The 15,566-nt window shown below is 41.6% G+C and overlaps 1 protein-coding gene and 1 long non-coding RNA gene across 2 annotated transcripts in view; both read left to right on the top strand.

Moving 5' to 3' along the window:
* The first annotated feature begins 3,215 nt into the window (after window positions 1–3,215).
* The window catches only part of ANOS1 (anosmin 1), a 173,834-nt gene continuing 161,483 nt past the window's right edge, over window positions 3,216–15,566 (top strand). The window contains exon 1 of the mRNA XM_067552999.1: window positions 3,216–3,422. Within this exon, the coding sequence (XP_067409100.1) occupies window positions 3,216–3,422 (207 nt within the window). The remainder of the gene's footprint in view (window positions 3,423–15,566) is intronic.
* LOC137156285 (uncharacterized) lies at window positions 13,704–15,129 on the top strand. Its single transcript, XR_010920730.1, has 2 exons — window positions 13,704–13,856; window positions 14,870–15,129. It is a non-coding gene; the product is annotated as an uncharacterized lncRNA (long non-coding RNA).

The raw sequence follows: 15,566 nt of genomic DNA, 5'->3' as shown, positions 1-15,566 counted from the left end.
ATATTTCCTGAAGTGGATAGGCAGACCTAGACCACCTCTGACGAAAAAGGATGTAGCTCTGGACTTTATCAGCGTTGTTAGGGCTCTACCACAATTTCCATAATGAGGATGAATTTTTACTACAGTTGAGGTGCCAGATTGGGCTTGATTCCTTTGGGCATGTTGAGTCAATGGATTCCACCAGCTGTTGCTAGTAGATCCCAGGCTGTGGGCCTCCACTGATAGGAACTCTTTTAGAAATGGGGGTACAGTTTACACCGCAACAACCTCCACTCAGATGAGGGGATCAGGGCTGGCTGTCACAGCTCAGCAAGTGGGTGGAGCCTTTTGAAGAGGTAGTTGGAACAGCTCCAGAGCTTAATTGGTGCATCTCCAAAGTAACCTTCCATTTCAGGACTCCTAGGGCATAGCTACATTGCTGTAGCTGTCCTGGGTCAGCTGACTTGGGCTTGCAGGCCTTGGACTGCAGGGCTAAAAATTGCAGTGTAGACACTTGGGCTAAGGCTCTGAAACCCTGCGAGGCTGGGTGGTCTCAGGGTACTTCTACATGGGGATAAAAAACCAGTGGCTGGCTCGGGTCAGCTGACTCAGGCTCGGGCAATTAGCCTGAAAAAGTGCTGTGTAGACATTTGGGCTCAGTTTGTATTCTGAGCTTCTCAGTTTGTATTTTGGGACTCTAAGAGGGTGGAGGGTCCCAGAGCTTGGGCTCCAGCCTGAGTCCCAAAGTCTACATTGGAATTTTTAACCCTGCAGCCTGAACCCTGTGAGTCTGAGTAATTGACCCTGGCTCTGAGATTTGGTGCCACAGGTTTTTTATTGCAATGTAGATGTAGCCTGATGGTGCACTGCACTGATTAGTTTTCAAAATTGCTCTCCCTAGCAGAACCCCTTTCGGTACACTGGTAGCACTGCCATCAGACCAGTCGCTCTCTGGCACAGCTGCTTCCCTCAGGAACAGGAGGATGAAATTCATAATTACAATTCCCCAGCCATCCACAGGGTGAATCTGGCCCATGGACTTCTAAGAGTTACCCCAGATTTCTGCCAGTGAATCAAGGGCAGAATTTGATCCAGAAATACTTTAAGCCACAAAAAGAAATTAAAAGTGAAGACTTTTCTCCATCCCTTTTTATAGCTACATATTGCTAGTGTCTGATGTTACCAAATTCCTGTGCATTGTAACACCTAGTCCAACCTCTATTTTCTTCTATTCAATTTCTTATATTATGCCCAGCACTTAAGTATCCCAGCCTCATTTTGAATAGAATTATAGCATTAGATATGAATGTCCTTGCTTTAGGCTTAACAATGTACTTGGTTCGTAAGCTTAACAAATGTTTTTCGGGTTTGATGCTCCCTTGATATACTTGTGTATTGCCTGATGTGGACAATGACAGTTGCCTGCATGTGTTCAGGGGAAAATAACTTCCTTGAGTTTCTTGCTTGCATTATGCTGGTGTCAGTTTGGGTGAGGAGAGTGGCATTACACTCGTGTAAAACTCGTATAAGTGAGATCACAGTCCTTGTTATATATTGATTTCATTGCAGGAGATTTTTCCAATGTACATTTAGCTGTATTTTAAAATATATTCAGCAAAAGAGACTCCAACAGCCAGTAGACATAATAACCTATAACATATTTTGACAGCAGACATATTTACATATCCTGCAATGACCTCAACTCTGAGTGTCAAGTGATACAAGCTTGGGGTCACCTAGTTTGGGAGATTTAATCCACAGACTACAGTTAGGAAAGAATATATTTGCTCCTTCTATTCATGGGTTTATTGCAGCATATGAGTTTACATACAGTATTTTAAAATTAATGCATAATGTAATCTATGTGCTTTATACTGTGTGCATGCACTATAAATACACAAACTAAAAGAAACAGAGAAAGCAGTTCTTGTGCATGTATTTTAGTTATTTTGTTTTAAAAAGCGCAAGATGTTAATCATTTTAATGTTGTCGTTATTACCTAACACACTGGATTAAGGATTTATAAAATTTAATTTTTAAATTACACACTAGGATGAGATTTTATGGAATGAGATTTTATGCAAGCTCCAGCCTGGAACAAATGTTTAGCATTGACTTGGGATTTTACTATGTGAAAACTCAGTCTTCGGTAAACCCCAAGCTGCAAATTCACTATACATTTTTAGACCTTAACAAAAAAGATTGAGGAATTGTTCATTAGCTGCATTTCTCAAATGTATTTACATTTATGAATGAATATATCTAAGTCTGTAAGTAAAAATAAGTCATACTATGGACTCAGTAATATTATTAACAATAGATTAAACAAATACCAGTTTTGACAGTGACAAATCAACGGACCACAGGGTGCGCAGATGTGTGTGTCTGTGTACATTCTGGGTGTGTCTGTTTAGGTCTGTATGCCTCAATGTTTCTCAACCTTTTTGATACCAGGGATGGTTCCTTTAACTGTGTCAGGGAGATCTCAGGGACCTGTGCATGGACCAGTTGTTGAGAAACAGGCTTAGTCGGTCTGTGGAGCTATGTGTTTGTGTTTGCCTGGATGCATCAGGCATGTGTGTGTCTGAGGATAAGTAGCTGTACCTGTTTAAGGGCGAGATCCTGCGGGTTGCTGCGTCTCTTCAATTCCCTGTATGTCAGTGGGAGCAAACTGGGCTCAGCACCTGGCACAGTCGAGCCCAACGTGTATGAGAGAGAGAGAGACTGTTTGTATGCGCACTAGGGGTGTCTGGGTTGCGGGGGGTCTACCTAGGAACAGCTGAGTGACTGCGTAGGCAGGGCTGAGTGCTAGTCCCGTGAATGGGGGTCTGTGCAGGGTCTGTATCAGAGTGTTGCCGGGGGCGGGGGTGCATGCAGGGGGACCTCGGAGAAGTTCACCAGCTCCCTCGCGCTCTCTCTGTCCCCTGCCTGCGGTCAGGCCGCCCGTCTCCGCTGTCACTCACATTTCTTGCAGCCAATGGCACAGCCTCCTGTCACCCTCACCCCACCCCCTCCAGGGAGTAAGGGGAGGGGAGGTCGGAGGGGAGGGAGGGGGTGAAGAGAGTTGAATGATTGAACTTTCTTGTTTGAGTTTCTGCAGCGTTGAGGTTCCCCCCCTCCCTCCCCCCAGCCCAGTCCAGTCCAGCAGCACCCGATCGGTGCACGGGAGCTTAGCCGGGTGTCTCTTGCTCTCTGCAGCACCCTCCTCTGCTCAGAACCCACCCGCCCAGCGAGCGATGGTGTTCAAGGCTCCCGGCGTGTCTCTGACCCTTCTCCTATGGATTACGGCTTCCTGGAGCTGCCTGGCTGCGGCTGGCGGGGTGGCTGCCGCTCGCAAGCAGGACGAGGCTTTCTCCGCTGTCAGTGTCTACAGAGCCAGATGCACCTCCCGGTGCCTGAGCCTGCAGATCACTCGCATATCCGCCTTCTTCAAGCATTTCCAGGTACGGTAAACTGCGCCATAGACAGAGCGGGACCCTGCATCAGCACCTAGCGCCTCGGCAGGGTGACGCTGGCTGGGCAGCGTGGCTGGCCCAGGTCTGGAGGGTGCACGCGCGGGGCGGGTGTCTGGGTGCTAGTGAGTCTCGGTGGGACCGCTTGGACTTCATCGCCTCTTTGCAAACTTCTCGGGCGGGCGGTTTCCGAAAGGGGCTGGCTCGGGTCGCAGGAGGGGCATGCTTTCCACCTCCGTGCGGTCGCCTCAGAGGTTAGGCAGGTGGAAACCCTCAACACCCCAGGAACAGCCCGTGCGGCCAGAACTAGACTCGGGGGTATTTCTGCCCAGGCTATGCAAACAAGACTTTTGTCCTGGCCCCGGGACTTCCTGGGCTCAGTTCGCTGTGCTTTCTGCGTGGTTAGCCAAATGCTGCCACTGCCTGTGAATTGCATGGGTACGTCTCCTAGACCTGTTGGAACGGGGTTTGTTTGTGCAGTGCACGGGTTGTTGGCAGGCTCCTTCCCCCGAAGCAGGCAGTTTGTGCCACGGGAAGGTGACTTGTACAGGCAAGGCAGCGCTCTTCCCTCATCACAGGTGCCCAGTTTGCTTTGCACTTCTGTCTCGGATCATTACGTTGACAACACAGGACCTGCATCCCGGAGCCTCCGCCGAGGGCTCCTGAATTCATGCCCAGGCGTTGTCCTGGGATTGTTCTCTAAAGTAGCGCGTCTCTCTGGTTTTTACTCAGGAGACTCAGAACTGGGTGAAAACTAAACCGGACAAGACACTGGGGCCGCGCGTGTGTGTGAATGTGTTTAGATGCTGAAGAAAGTCTGTGACAGGCCGATTATCTGAGTTTTCGATACTCTGATGTTAAAAAGCAAGTATTTCTGATGGTTTATTGTAGCATTTTTAGTTGGTTTCTCTTATGGTCTACTTGAAAATTTAGAATATTTTCTTTAGGGCGATGGCCAAGAGTTTGTAGCATCTGTTCCGATCTCCCAGGGGGAAAAAAAAGTGGAGGGGGGGGGGGCGGATTATAGCTACAAACTATACTACAACCATGCAGGACGAATTGGTGCGTCGTGGTGGTGGGGATGATGATGATGGGGGTGGAATGGGACACGATCTTGGGATGTAGGTCGAGATGCGTGAGGTCTAGACCTGTCTGAAGTGAAGTGAACCACACTTCTTCAACTGGTGGGTGTAAACGCGTATAGAACATTGCGGAGCAGATCTTATTAGGGAATCGTGTATCCAACTCCTTATGTCCACACCTTCCCTCTAGACGACCTCTTCCAGCTTAGTTCCCACCTGTCCTGTGCTGATGAAAAGCGTGAACTTCATCGACCAGAAGGAAATGATTAAAACACTTTACATTGCATATAAAAGCAACCTTCTCTCCCCTTAATAAAGAGACCTCCCACCTATTTGAAAAGAGGAACACATTAACGTTGTAGAGAAATGTCCCAAACCCAGATGGAGATAGGGTGAGAAGGAAATGATTTTTCTTCTCTCTTTGCGCATTGAAACAAACACTGCTAGGGAACTATTTGCATAAAGCCGTTTTGTTTATCCAAGGGCAAAGGAATTCACATGAAGTGTTGGCTTTTACAAACCGGATCCCCATATGAATATTTTATTTTCAATCGAAAAATAAAACCCAAATGTTTCATATTTCTACTACAACAGGAGCTGTCTAGCATCTGCGGCTGAATTTAAAGACTAAAAGCCTGGGAATGCAAAATAGCCCTGCTTAAATGGGAGAAGGCGGGGGGTTGGGGTACTATAATGACTGTCCACGTGAAAAAGAAAGGACACGGGAAAAGTGCATTTGAACCTGCATCTTCGCTTGTGTGGAAAAGAGCACGTGCAGTCCCAAGGTTTTACCTGAAGGTGTCCTGGATTTTGAAACAGCAAAGTGCCTGCTATGAAAATGTCTTTGTTTCAGAAAATGTCTCGAAAGCAGGGAAAACATGAAAACCAGTTCGTTAACTTGGAGGGGGATTAGTATTTTTTATTGCATTGTCAGTCGGTTGTAACTTATTTGTTTTACGGTTTCAGTGGCTAAAGCGCCAGTTTAAATCAAGCCAATTCCTGGTGAAAGGCTTTTTTGTTTTTTCTTGGCATGATTTCTTTTCTGAAATAAAACTGCTGACAGAATGCACATTGCCAAACAATACTGATTACATTTTAATTAGCTAGGGTGAAATAAGCTGCAAATTACTCAGTTAGGACTTAATAACCGGCTCTTTTTGGTAATCAATTGCAAATCTTTGAGTTTTAACCCTAACCTGCTAAAGCACACTGTAATTAATCTAAATTACAGGGGATTGAACTCCCTTTAGATATGAAAGGACTGTAGTGTTTAGAAGAAAATGATCTCGTTTATAAATGTTAAGCTTCCCATTGTCTTTTAATGAGAGAAGGAAGGACAGGTTCAGGGTATGGTAAACATACAATGTTTAATATGCATAGTGGGCTATAAGGTTAACACACCTAGGTGACATTATTCATTGATGAAAAAGCAGACAAAGTTCCTCCTTTCCTCAAGTACTAAATAGCAGTTGCTGAAGTTCTTTCACTGCAGATGATGCCACATTATCTCATTATCTAACTCAGCCTTTGAAGTGATCCAAACATTAGCTCAGCCCAACAGCAGCAGCAAAGTTCACTAAGGATCACATGAAGAACACGCAGTGCCTGTCTTGAGAAGACCCTCTGATTTTCCCCAACCCCTCAATCACAGTCACTAGTAGTTGGGGTCAGCCAGAGAGCTTGGGGCGGGGGTGGGGGGAACAGTACTATTGCTGGATGACACATGGCTCATGGGGGCTGCCCTACATTGTAGAGAAGGATTGGTTCTAAAAACACATCATTTAGGGTGTTACAGCAGAAACATCAAGTCACTGAACAATGAAGAAACCAATGCAGGGTAAAGATTATTTTTGTAGTTCCAGGCTCTTCTTTTCCCCAATATCCTGCCAAAAGCTAGTTGATATTTTTCAGATTTTCAAAATGTTAACAATATTTTTCATGAAGAAAATGGAATGGTTTTCGCTATGTTCCTCATTCTTTAAATCCCCTCTAGTTATGACGGGCGGTTGAAGTGCTCTGTTTCCTTTAACTTCCATGTCTCACTTTTTTCATGGAAATATTAGTATTTAACTGCCTCTGAGGGGTGTCTAACACCCAAAATACCCCTACGAAGAAGCCCTATGCACTCATTGAAGGGTGCATCTTCACTAGGAAGAAGGTGTGTTCTAACCATATTTTAGCTAACCTGGTAAAACCCTTGGGAAGGCAAGACAATTTGTAGTTTTCACACACATTGGCAGGTTCTATCCTAGATATTAATGTGGCCCACATCACTGATATATCTAAGAACCTCACAATCTTTAGTGAGCAAACTAGGGAAACTAAGCAAACTAAGAAAATGTGGTCTTGACAAAATTACCATAAAGTGGGTGCAAAACTGGTTTAAAGACCATATTCAAAGAGTAGTTATCAATGGGTCATTATCAAACTGGAAGATAGTATCTAGTAGGGTCTCACGGAGGTCAGTCCTGGATCCGATACTAGTCCATATTTTCATTAATGACTTGGATAATGGAGTGGAGAGTATGCTTATAAAATTTGCAGATGACACCAAGCTGGGAGGGGTTACAAGTACTTTGGAGGACAGGATTAGAATTCAAAACAAACTTGACAAATTGGAGACTTGGTCTGAGATCAACAAGATGAAATTCAATAAAAACAAATACAAAGCATGTCACTTGAGAAGGAAAATTAAATGTACAACTACAAAATGCAGAGTAATTGGCTAAACGGTAGTACTGCTGAAAAGGATCTGGAGGTTATAGTGGATCACAAACTGAATATGAGTCAACAATGTGATACAGTTGTGAAAAAGGCTAATGTCATTCTGGGCTGTATTAACAGGATGTATTATGTAAGCTATTTGTCTCAATCTACTTGGCACTGGTGGCGTCTCAGCTGGAGTACTGTGTGCAGTTCTGGGTGCCACACTTTAAGAAAGATGTGGAGAAATTGGAGAGAGTCCAGAGGAGAGCAACAAAAATGATTAAAGGTTTAGAAAACTTGACCTATGAGGAAAAGTTAAAAAAAAATGGACGTATTTAGTCTTGAGAAAAGAAGACCAAGGGGGGAACCTGATAAGTCTTCAAATATGTTAAGGGCTGTGATAAAAAGGACTGTGATCAATTGTTCTCCATGTCCACTGAAGGTAGGACAAGAAATAATGGGCTTAATCTGAAGCAAGGGAGATTTAAGTTAGGTATTAGAAAAAACTTCCTAACTATAAGGATAGTTGAACTCTGGAATAGGCTTTCAGTGAAGGTTGTAGAATATCCATTCTTGGAGATGTTTAAGAACAGGTTGGACAAATCCCTGTCAGGGATGGTCTAGTTTTATTTGGCCCTTCCTTAGCTTGCGCGGGGGCTGGGCTTGATTACCTCTCGGGTTCCCTTCCAGCCCTACATTTCTATGATTCTCTCTTATCCTGGACCGACAAAGAGTCATTGGAGTAGGGGCCTGAACTCTGGGTCTCCCACCTTGTCAGAAAAGTGCCCTTACCAGAGTCATTCTTTGTTTCTCTCTCTGGCCCAAAGACTCTATTTATCCAAAGTGGAACAGCCTCAACAGGAGAGACTGAGGGCACCCTACATCCAGACTAATCCATAGCCCAGTGGTTAGAATGCTCTGTGGGAAGTGGGAAATCCCACTTTAAATTCTTTCTCCCCATCAGGTGGGAATTGAACGTGATTCTCTTACATCCCTGGTGAGTGCTCTAATCAGTGAGGTAAAAGTCTGGCCATTTTGCAAGGAGTGAGGCCTATGTCTAACTCATTCTTGCAAGAAATGTTTTAAGCACCTAAACTGTCTGACTTGAGAAGAGGTGTTGCTGGCTATGAATTGGTAGTAGGTAGGTACATCCCTGCAGCTCAGACTTAAATACCTATCTCCCTGAGAGGGGTGGGGCTTAGGACACAGCTTTTTTGACAGCCTCTTCCATTGGCTAGTTTAGACATCTCCCCTGCCTGATGGGCTGGCTTTTGTGGATTGTATTCTTAGATGCCTGTCTCTCCCCATTCATTGTATAGAGAGCGTAGGTGCCTAACTCAGGTTTTGTGAATCATATTGTTCCTGTGATTTTCTAGATGCCTTAAAGTTAGGTGTTGCAATGCTCAGTGTCCCAATGCCTAAATCCTTTTGTGGATCTGGGCCTGTGATTATTATAAATAGCTGATGGGCGATGTGGTCCACCAGAGGTAAGGAGTTGGCTGGGGAAGCTACACAAAGCAGAAGTTAGATTTACATAGCTACCTCTAAGCATAAGGCATGTTTAGATAATGAGCCCAGGAGACCCGCAGAGCCTCTATGGCTCCATCAACATAAAGTATAGGTTAGATGGGGCTCTAAAGTCTGAACTCAGGTCTCTAGAGGTGAAAGGCTTAAGCCTCATAGAATTGATTTACTTGGGGTGAGGGTAAAGGAAAACTGTGCTATTTATGACTTTATAATGGCAGACCACTGCAATTTTTCTACAAATGTCTTGCTCTATTCTCTTCTACCAACACTTAAAAGGATCCTCTTCTAAGAATTGAGAGGATGGGATCCTTGTATTTAGGTGGGGGACTAAAAATTAAAGGCATGTAGCAGAGAAGACAGTTCCATATGTGTATGCTTCTGCAATCAGCACAAAAATGTTAGGTCAGATTCCTGGCTTCCTTGCATCTGCAGTTTACTTTTAAATAGCATATCTGACAAGATTTGTATTTTCAAGGAGGAGAATTTTATAACGTTGTGTTTGTAATGGGGACTAATCAAGCCATTTAGTCTAACTAAACATTTTGTATTTTCAGTAAATAATAATTATACTATGGTGAGAGAATGTTCTGATCATTCTAAATGTACCAGTTTCCTGCCAACAAATGAATATAGGAGAGCTAGAGTTTTTGACAGACTAAATGAGGCACATTCTTAAAAAAGGTCTCCAGTTTTTCACCCCTCCCCGACACTTCTGGGTATAAATAATTATGTGTGCAAGTGATAACATTTAGATATCTTGCAAACATATTGCACCTGCAAATCAGTTAGCTAGTTATCTAAATGCCAGCACATCTGCCTGCATATGATCATTACCCCCTACTTGATAGCTCCTGAAACATTTAATCTATAATTGATTGCAGGTGCAAAAGTTGCAGGGCCAGGTTGAGAGCCCTTGGCAAATTTGGCTCTCAGTGCTCTGCTACAGAGGTAAGGAAAACTGCCAGCTTCTTTTCTCCTTCTAAGTTCCTCTTCATACTGAAATCTTTTCAGTGCAATGTAATAACTGTTACTGCACTTCTCAGGGTATTTTCAGTTTCTACTTCATGCTTCATAAGGTGCAGTTACCAAAACTTAACACAGTATTCTCATGAGAATCCATTAATTTATATAGCTAATAGCATTATGACATTTTTTTGTTCAGCTTCTTAATCTGGTCTTACATCTTGTACTCTTTTCTGACTACTCTGTGACATCTAAAAATCTTTCTGCAGTGATTAAAGTTAACTTAGAACTCAATGATCTCTGTGAAAAGCTCAAACTGTTGCTGTAAATGCACTTGTCTACATTCAATTTCATCTGCATAGACTGCCTATTCCTCTAGCTTTGGTAGGTCTTTCTCAACATCCTCAGAATCTTCTTTAGACTTGACTGCCAAATAAATGTGTGCCAACTGTCAGGTTAGCCATTTTCATAAAGTCCTCTTCAAGATCACTAATAATTATGTTAAATAATGCTTATCCTACTAGGTATCCTTGGGGCACGCCAGTGGTTACTTTCTTCCACATATACAACCTTACCATTTATCCAGAGAGTTTGCTGTTTCTTCATCAGTTTCTAATTCAAGACAGAATGTTACCTCTCACCCTATGACTACTTAGTTTCCACAACAGCCTTTCTAGGGGAAAATCCAAATCCTCTTTTCACTAGATTGCTTGGATCAAATAGAATTCAGTGTATGTGGTTTGGCTATCTAGTCTTATATTTGGTCTAATTCCCTTGTTGACATCCATCATCATAGGTGATCAGAAGGTGTACAGATATGCTTTATGATCCTTTTGAAGGACAGAATCCAAGTGGATCAACAGTTTAGTTTGGAGACTGAAGGTAGCATGTCAAAAGCATAAATCATTCAAAATGTTGGAAATCCACATTGGGGATCTGAGATAGAATTAAGGCTTTACTGCAAAATCCAGCTCTGTGATGTGGGTCACACTGATTTCAATGGGAGTTGTGCCCATTTTCTGCAAGGCTGAGTTTGCTCCGTATAATCCTGTAATTTTGACAGATCAAATTTGGGACCTTTGGACAAAATTTGGTCAGTGTTCCTTTAAATTTGAAGTGCTTTTATCTGATCATGCTGTAAGTGTAGCTTTTTAAAATTTAAATCAAATGAACCTTACAGAAAGATAAGGAAATAGTGAATTTAATGAGGAATAAGAATTGGCAAGCTACTTTCACTTTGCTACATTTTGCTTGTGGCTGCTTAAACTTTCTTAAAATAATACTTGATACTGTCATGCCCTTCAAAAACAATTATCATTTTATTTTAGATTGGGTCTGAATCAAAAATACATTTTCAATGGGAGTATTGTTGATATTAATATCTATTACACCAGGCCAAGAATTGATAGTTATTTTTAAATCTGGAAACACAATTCAGAGAAAGAAATATTCAACTTTTTAAAAGTAAACAGTTACATTTTTCTTGCACTCTGTAGCAGCGTGCTAAGTAAGTTAAGGAGGACTTACTCTTATGCACAGCTACTTTTAAATTTAACTCATTAAAACATCATTCACTATCTGGATATGAATTATTTCTGTGATTAACTGGTGTTCTGAAATGTATTTGGTTTAGTATGCATCCTATGAGGAAAAGGTCAATGAACATCTAAAACAGCTTTAAAACCAGACTGACTTTTCTATAAGTTGAACATTTATCATTTTGCAGGGAGCGAATTTCCTAGGAGCAAATGCTATCTTTGTGCGCCTGTGAAAGGAGATTATCATTTGCAAGCTGGTCTTCTTTTCTTGTGACTTATATATCATGTTAATTTTTTGTTTCTTTTTCTGCTATGTCTACTCCTTCCAGACCCAACTCTGTAAACGGAAAGGATTATCTTTTAGATTTCATATTTTTAAAGACAAAATGATGGTTCATGGATGCAACCTAGAAATAGAGTATAATGAAAGAGAGGAAACATGGTTCGTATTGACTTACTTACTCAGTTCTTAGCAATGAAGAAGCTAGTGGGTTCTCTGAGCAGGTGTAAATCCTGTAGCAAAACAGGACTCAAAATAAGAAGTGGCAGAATGCAGCTCCCTGGTATTACATTTCCCACAGCTGGGCTTTATGGTCCTAGTCCAAAGCCCTCTGAAGTTAATGGAAAGACTTCCATTGATTTCAGTTGGGTCAGGCCCTAATATGAGCTTTGAGGCCATGTAGCTAGCAGCTCTGATACTTGCTTTGTCAACAAAGAAGAGAACCTTGAACCTGCCTTCCCAAGTACAGTCCTATCTGTGTTCCAGTCTTTTAATGTCCCAGAGATCAGAGGACAAGAAAAACAGTCTGAGAGTTTGAACGTTATGTTGCAGGCACGAGAGACTTGAAAGCACAGCCCCTTTCTTCTCTGATTAAAATAATGAAAAATACCAAAAAAAAAAAAAAAAACCTCAACACTGTATTTTTTGTGGGTGAAGATGAATATATTGAACACCACTTTTCTTCCTCCCCTCCCTCCCCCCGATATTTCTAGATATGGGGCGAAATCCTGGTCCCACTGACTTCAGTGGAAAAACCCTCATTGACTTCAATAGCCCCATGGTTTGTTTAGATTCCAAAAGAAGTATAAGATGTTTGCAGTTTATGAAAGCACTGTAATATAGAACATTATTCATAAGTCTTCCAGGAAAAGAGAGAGTTGTGGAGACAGTAGATGTGGTAGTGGCTTAATATGCTAAAATGTACTGAGGAGTAATATTTAACATATTGTTATACTGTACAAAAAGAATCTTTCAAGTACTGGTGTGACATCCTTTGGCCTCTGTAATATAGTGAAGTGATGTTATACCACCAACTTAAGAAAGTCAACTAATGAGAGTGAAGACCTCATCCTTTCACACTCTTTTCACCTGCGCTTCTTTAGGCAGCTGATGTAGAAGTTATAATCCAGCTGCCAAGTTTTCAGGTGGATCCAATAAGAGGATAGCATGGATGGAAGAGCAAGTGGAGAAATTTCTGGGAATAGATTTCTACAAGTGAAAGGAAAGTTGTGCATGGTAGCAATAACAGGATGGGAATAGCATCTACTTCTAGTCAGTAGAACAACTGACTCCTCTCTCCTTGCTTATTTTTCTCTGACTTTATAGTTCTGGGTCTCTATTTCTTTTTTCCTGTATTTTGCCCCCTTAGGTTTATTACAGAATAACCCCCAAAATAACATTTTTGCATATTAAGGCGATGATTTCACATGTAATTACATTTGATACACACTGCTGTGATTTGGCATTGCCAGTGCCTTCCTGAGAGAGGGAGCCCTGTCATTCACACTAGTCTCTTGTTGGTATTGATTTGTATTACTGAAGCTCCTAAGATCAAGACCCCATTGTGCTAGAACCTATACGGTCACTTATTGAAAAGTCCCTGCCCCAAGATTTTATAATGTAGATTACAACAGAAGGCATCAGGTGAATGAAACTAGCAAGATGGGGACGGCAGGGGGAGGATGAGGTAATAGTGAAAACAGTTCCTAGCACAATGAGCATTAGTCATGGCTTTTTTTAGAATTTAAGCTCCTTTAAACAGTTTAATGCACCCCTGCAATGGAGTTAAGTTGAATCACACCATTATCTGTTTTTTCCCCAATTTTCTTAGTCACAAAGGGTACATAATATGTTGACTTTTGATCCATAAATAGCAACTCTGTGAAGAGAACTGCACATAAGAGCCTTGAGCTGTCTCAATTTCTTTTCAATTTTGTGATTTATTTTTATGCCACTATGAGCTATTAGATCATGAACTAACTAACAGTCCTTTGATCATTGTAGATCTGCAGCTGGTGAAAGAAGCATGCGGGGTTAGGCAAATTGACAGAAGCAGGTTGAAGAACTCTTTTGATGAAGAGAGTGTATCCTTCTGTCTCTTTACACAGTGCTGAATATCAGCTACAGGACACACCTTACAGAGTAGTTAAGGAAAGGGGATATTTTTCATTGCATCCTGGTGGCAGCCTGCTGTTGGATCTTCATAACTGATATTTTTTTGAATTTTAAAACAGCAAGAAACACAACAGGCTATTTGCAAGTCAGCTGTCTAAACACATCTTCCATCCAGTAACCAATGAATTGTTGATGAGCAAGGAGCATGTGAATGGTATTGAATGTTATGTACCCAGCATATTAGCTTATGTCATAAAGTTTCATTTTAAATGCATGCGCATGCGTGCGCGCACACATCCCATTAGTACTAAAAAGCACTGGAAAACATTTCTTACTGGGGATCAAAACCTTGACAGCTATTAATAATTAGACAATAGTTAAATTTTTTTCCAAAGTTTTGGAAATCTTATTGCTCTCTAGTTTCTACTAGGTAAAAAGGCAGCAACCTGGTTCACACCTGCAAACTAAAACAACAAACTTTAGCAAGTTTCAAAATCACAAAAGGACGAAGTATTCATAGTTTGTGAAATTCATATCAGCTGTCTTCATTCAGAGATGAAAACCATTACATAACATGTACCTATTTTAAAAATCTAGCAAACGGCACACTGTTATGTGGAGACAGCTAGTAGCTCTCCTACAGTTATTGGTCTTTCAGTCTTTCTTCTGATTTTTATTTATTCATTTTCAGTTTATAACGAAGACCTTCCCCTGCCATAATTCATATTCTGATGTGGGATTTTCAGAAGAGTTCAATGTTGGCCAACTCTGGTCCTTTTGAAGTCAATAGTAAAACTCCCATTGATTTTGATTGGAGCAGATTTAGACCAATGATGAGTGCTTTTGAAAAATCCATTTTGAGTGCTGTATTAATTTCAGTGATCAAAACAGTTAAAAATGTTATAAACTGATGTAAAAACAGTGATACAGAGAGGTCTGGAGACCTTGGTTTCTTACACCAAAAAGCATCCATTCTAAAGTTGAAAGTTTATTGACCAAACACAGGAAAGAACAAGAAATGAAACAAGCGCGTGTAGTGAACCTGAAATTGAGTGATTATGCAAAACAAACTTAGTCAAACCCTATCAAAGTTTCTCTCCTTTTGGCATTAAAATATTAGTTTGTGATTTTTATTAATAACCTTGCTCTGATGAAACAGAAAGGGTTAATTTTTCTCTCAGTCCTGATGTATGAACTGCATTCATATATCCTGTTTTTAACAAACAGAAATACACAAGGTGAAGGAGAGACGAGTTAGAAAAGATGGGTGCAACACAGCTTTTGTTGATGTTTTGGAACACTGGACTGCTGCTTAATTACGAGTGGATGCTTTGGCTGGCAAGTTGACCGTGACACCTGCTGCTTGGAGCCTGATTTCAGGATTCAGTTAAAAGCTGCTAGAATGAGAGACTGGATAGAATGAAAGAAAAGATGGGGGCAGAAAACAATACAACAAGGGAAGGGAAAATCAGTACAGGATCTTATGAGTCTTTGGTGTGGGCAATTCTCACTGATGGGCTGAGGTCTGGATGTCATGATGATATGATGACATTCAGTACTCCAGGTGAAAACAAAGTTCCTTAAACAAGAGCAAGACCTGCTGGCCTTCCTCTGGGAAGAAAGTCCCTTAGCCTGGTCTGCTCCTTCTGACTTGGGGTAGAGGAACCTGAGATGAGTTGAGATGAGATACAATGCTGGCAGGTCAGGGGATGAGCTGGTGGGAAGATGACTCTTTTTTCAAAGTCTCTTTTTAAGAACCCAAAAAAGGAGTAAAAGTGGGTGCCATATTGTATCCTCGTTATTTTGTCCACCAATTAAATACATTTCTGTAAGGCTAAACTTGGCTTAGGTAACTTTGCTCACACACCTTGTTTACTAAGTATGATCTCACTACAGTCCTTGACTTCTATCAGGAGGCCATATT

Source organism: Emydura macquarii, unplaced genomic scaffold, assembly GCF_026122565.2.
Source record: "Emydura macquarii macquarii isolate MOO-44397 ecotype Brisbane River unplaced genomic scaffold, CSIRO-AGI_Emac_v2 contig_1424, whole genome shotgun sequence".
NCBI classification, from domain to species: domain Eukaryota; kingdom Metazoa; phylum Chordata; order Testudines; family Chelidae; genus Emydura; species Emydura macquarii.
Note: the sequence above shows the minus strand (reverse complement) of the source record. Positions and strands in the feature narration are given on the sequence as shown.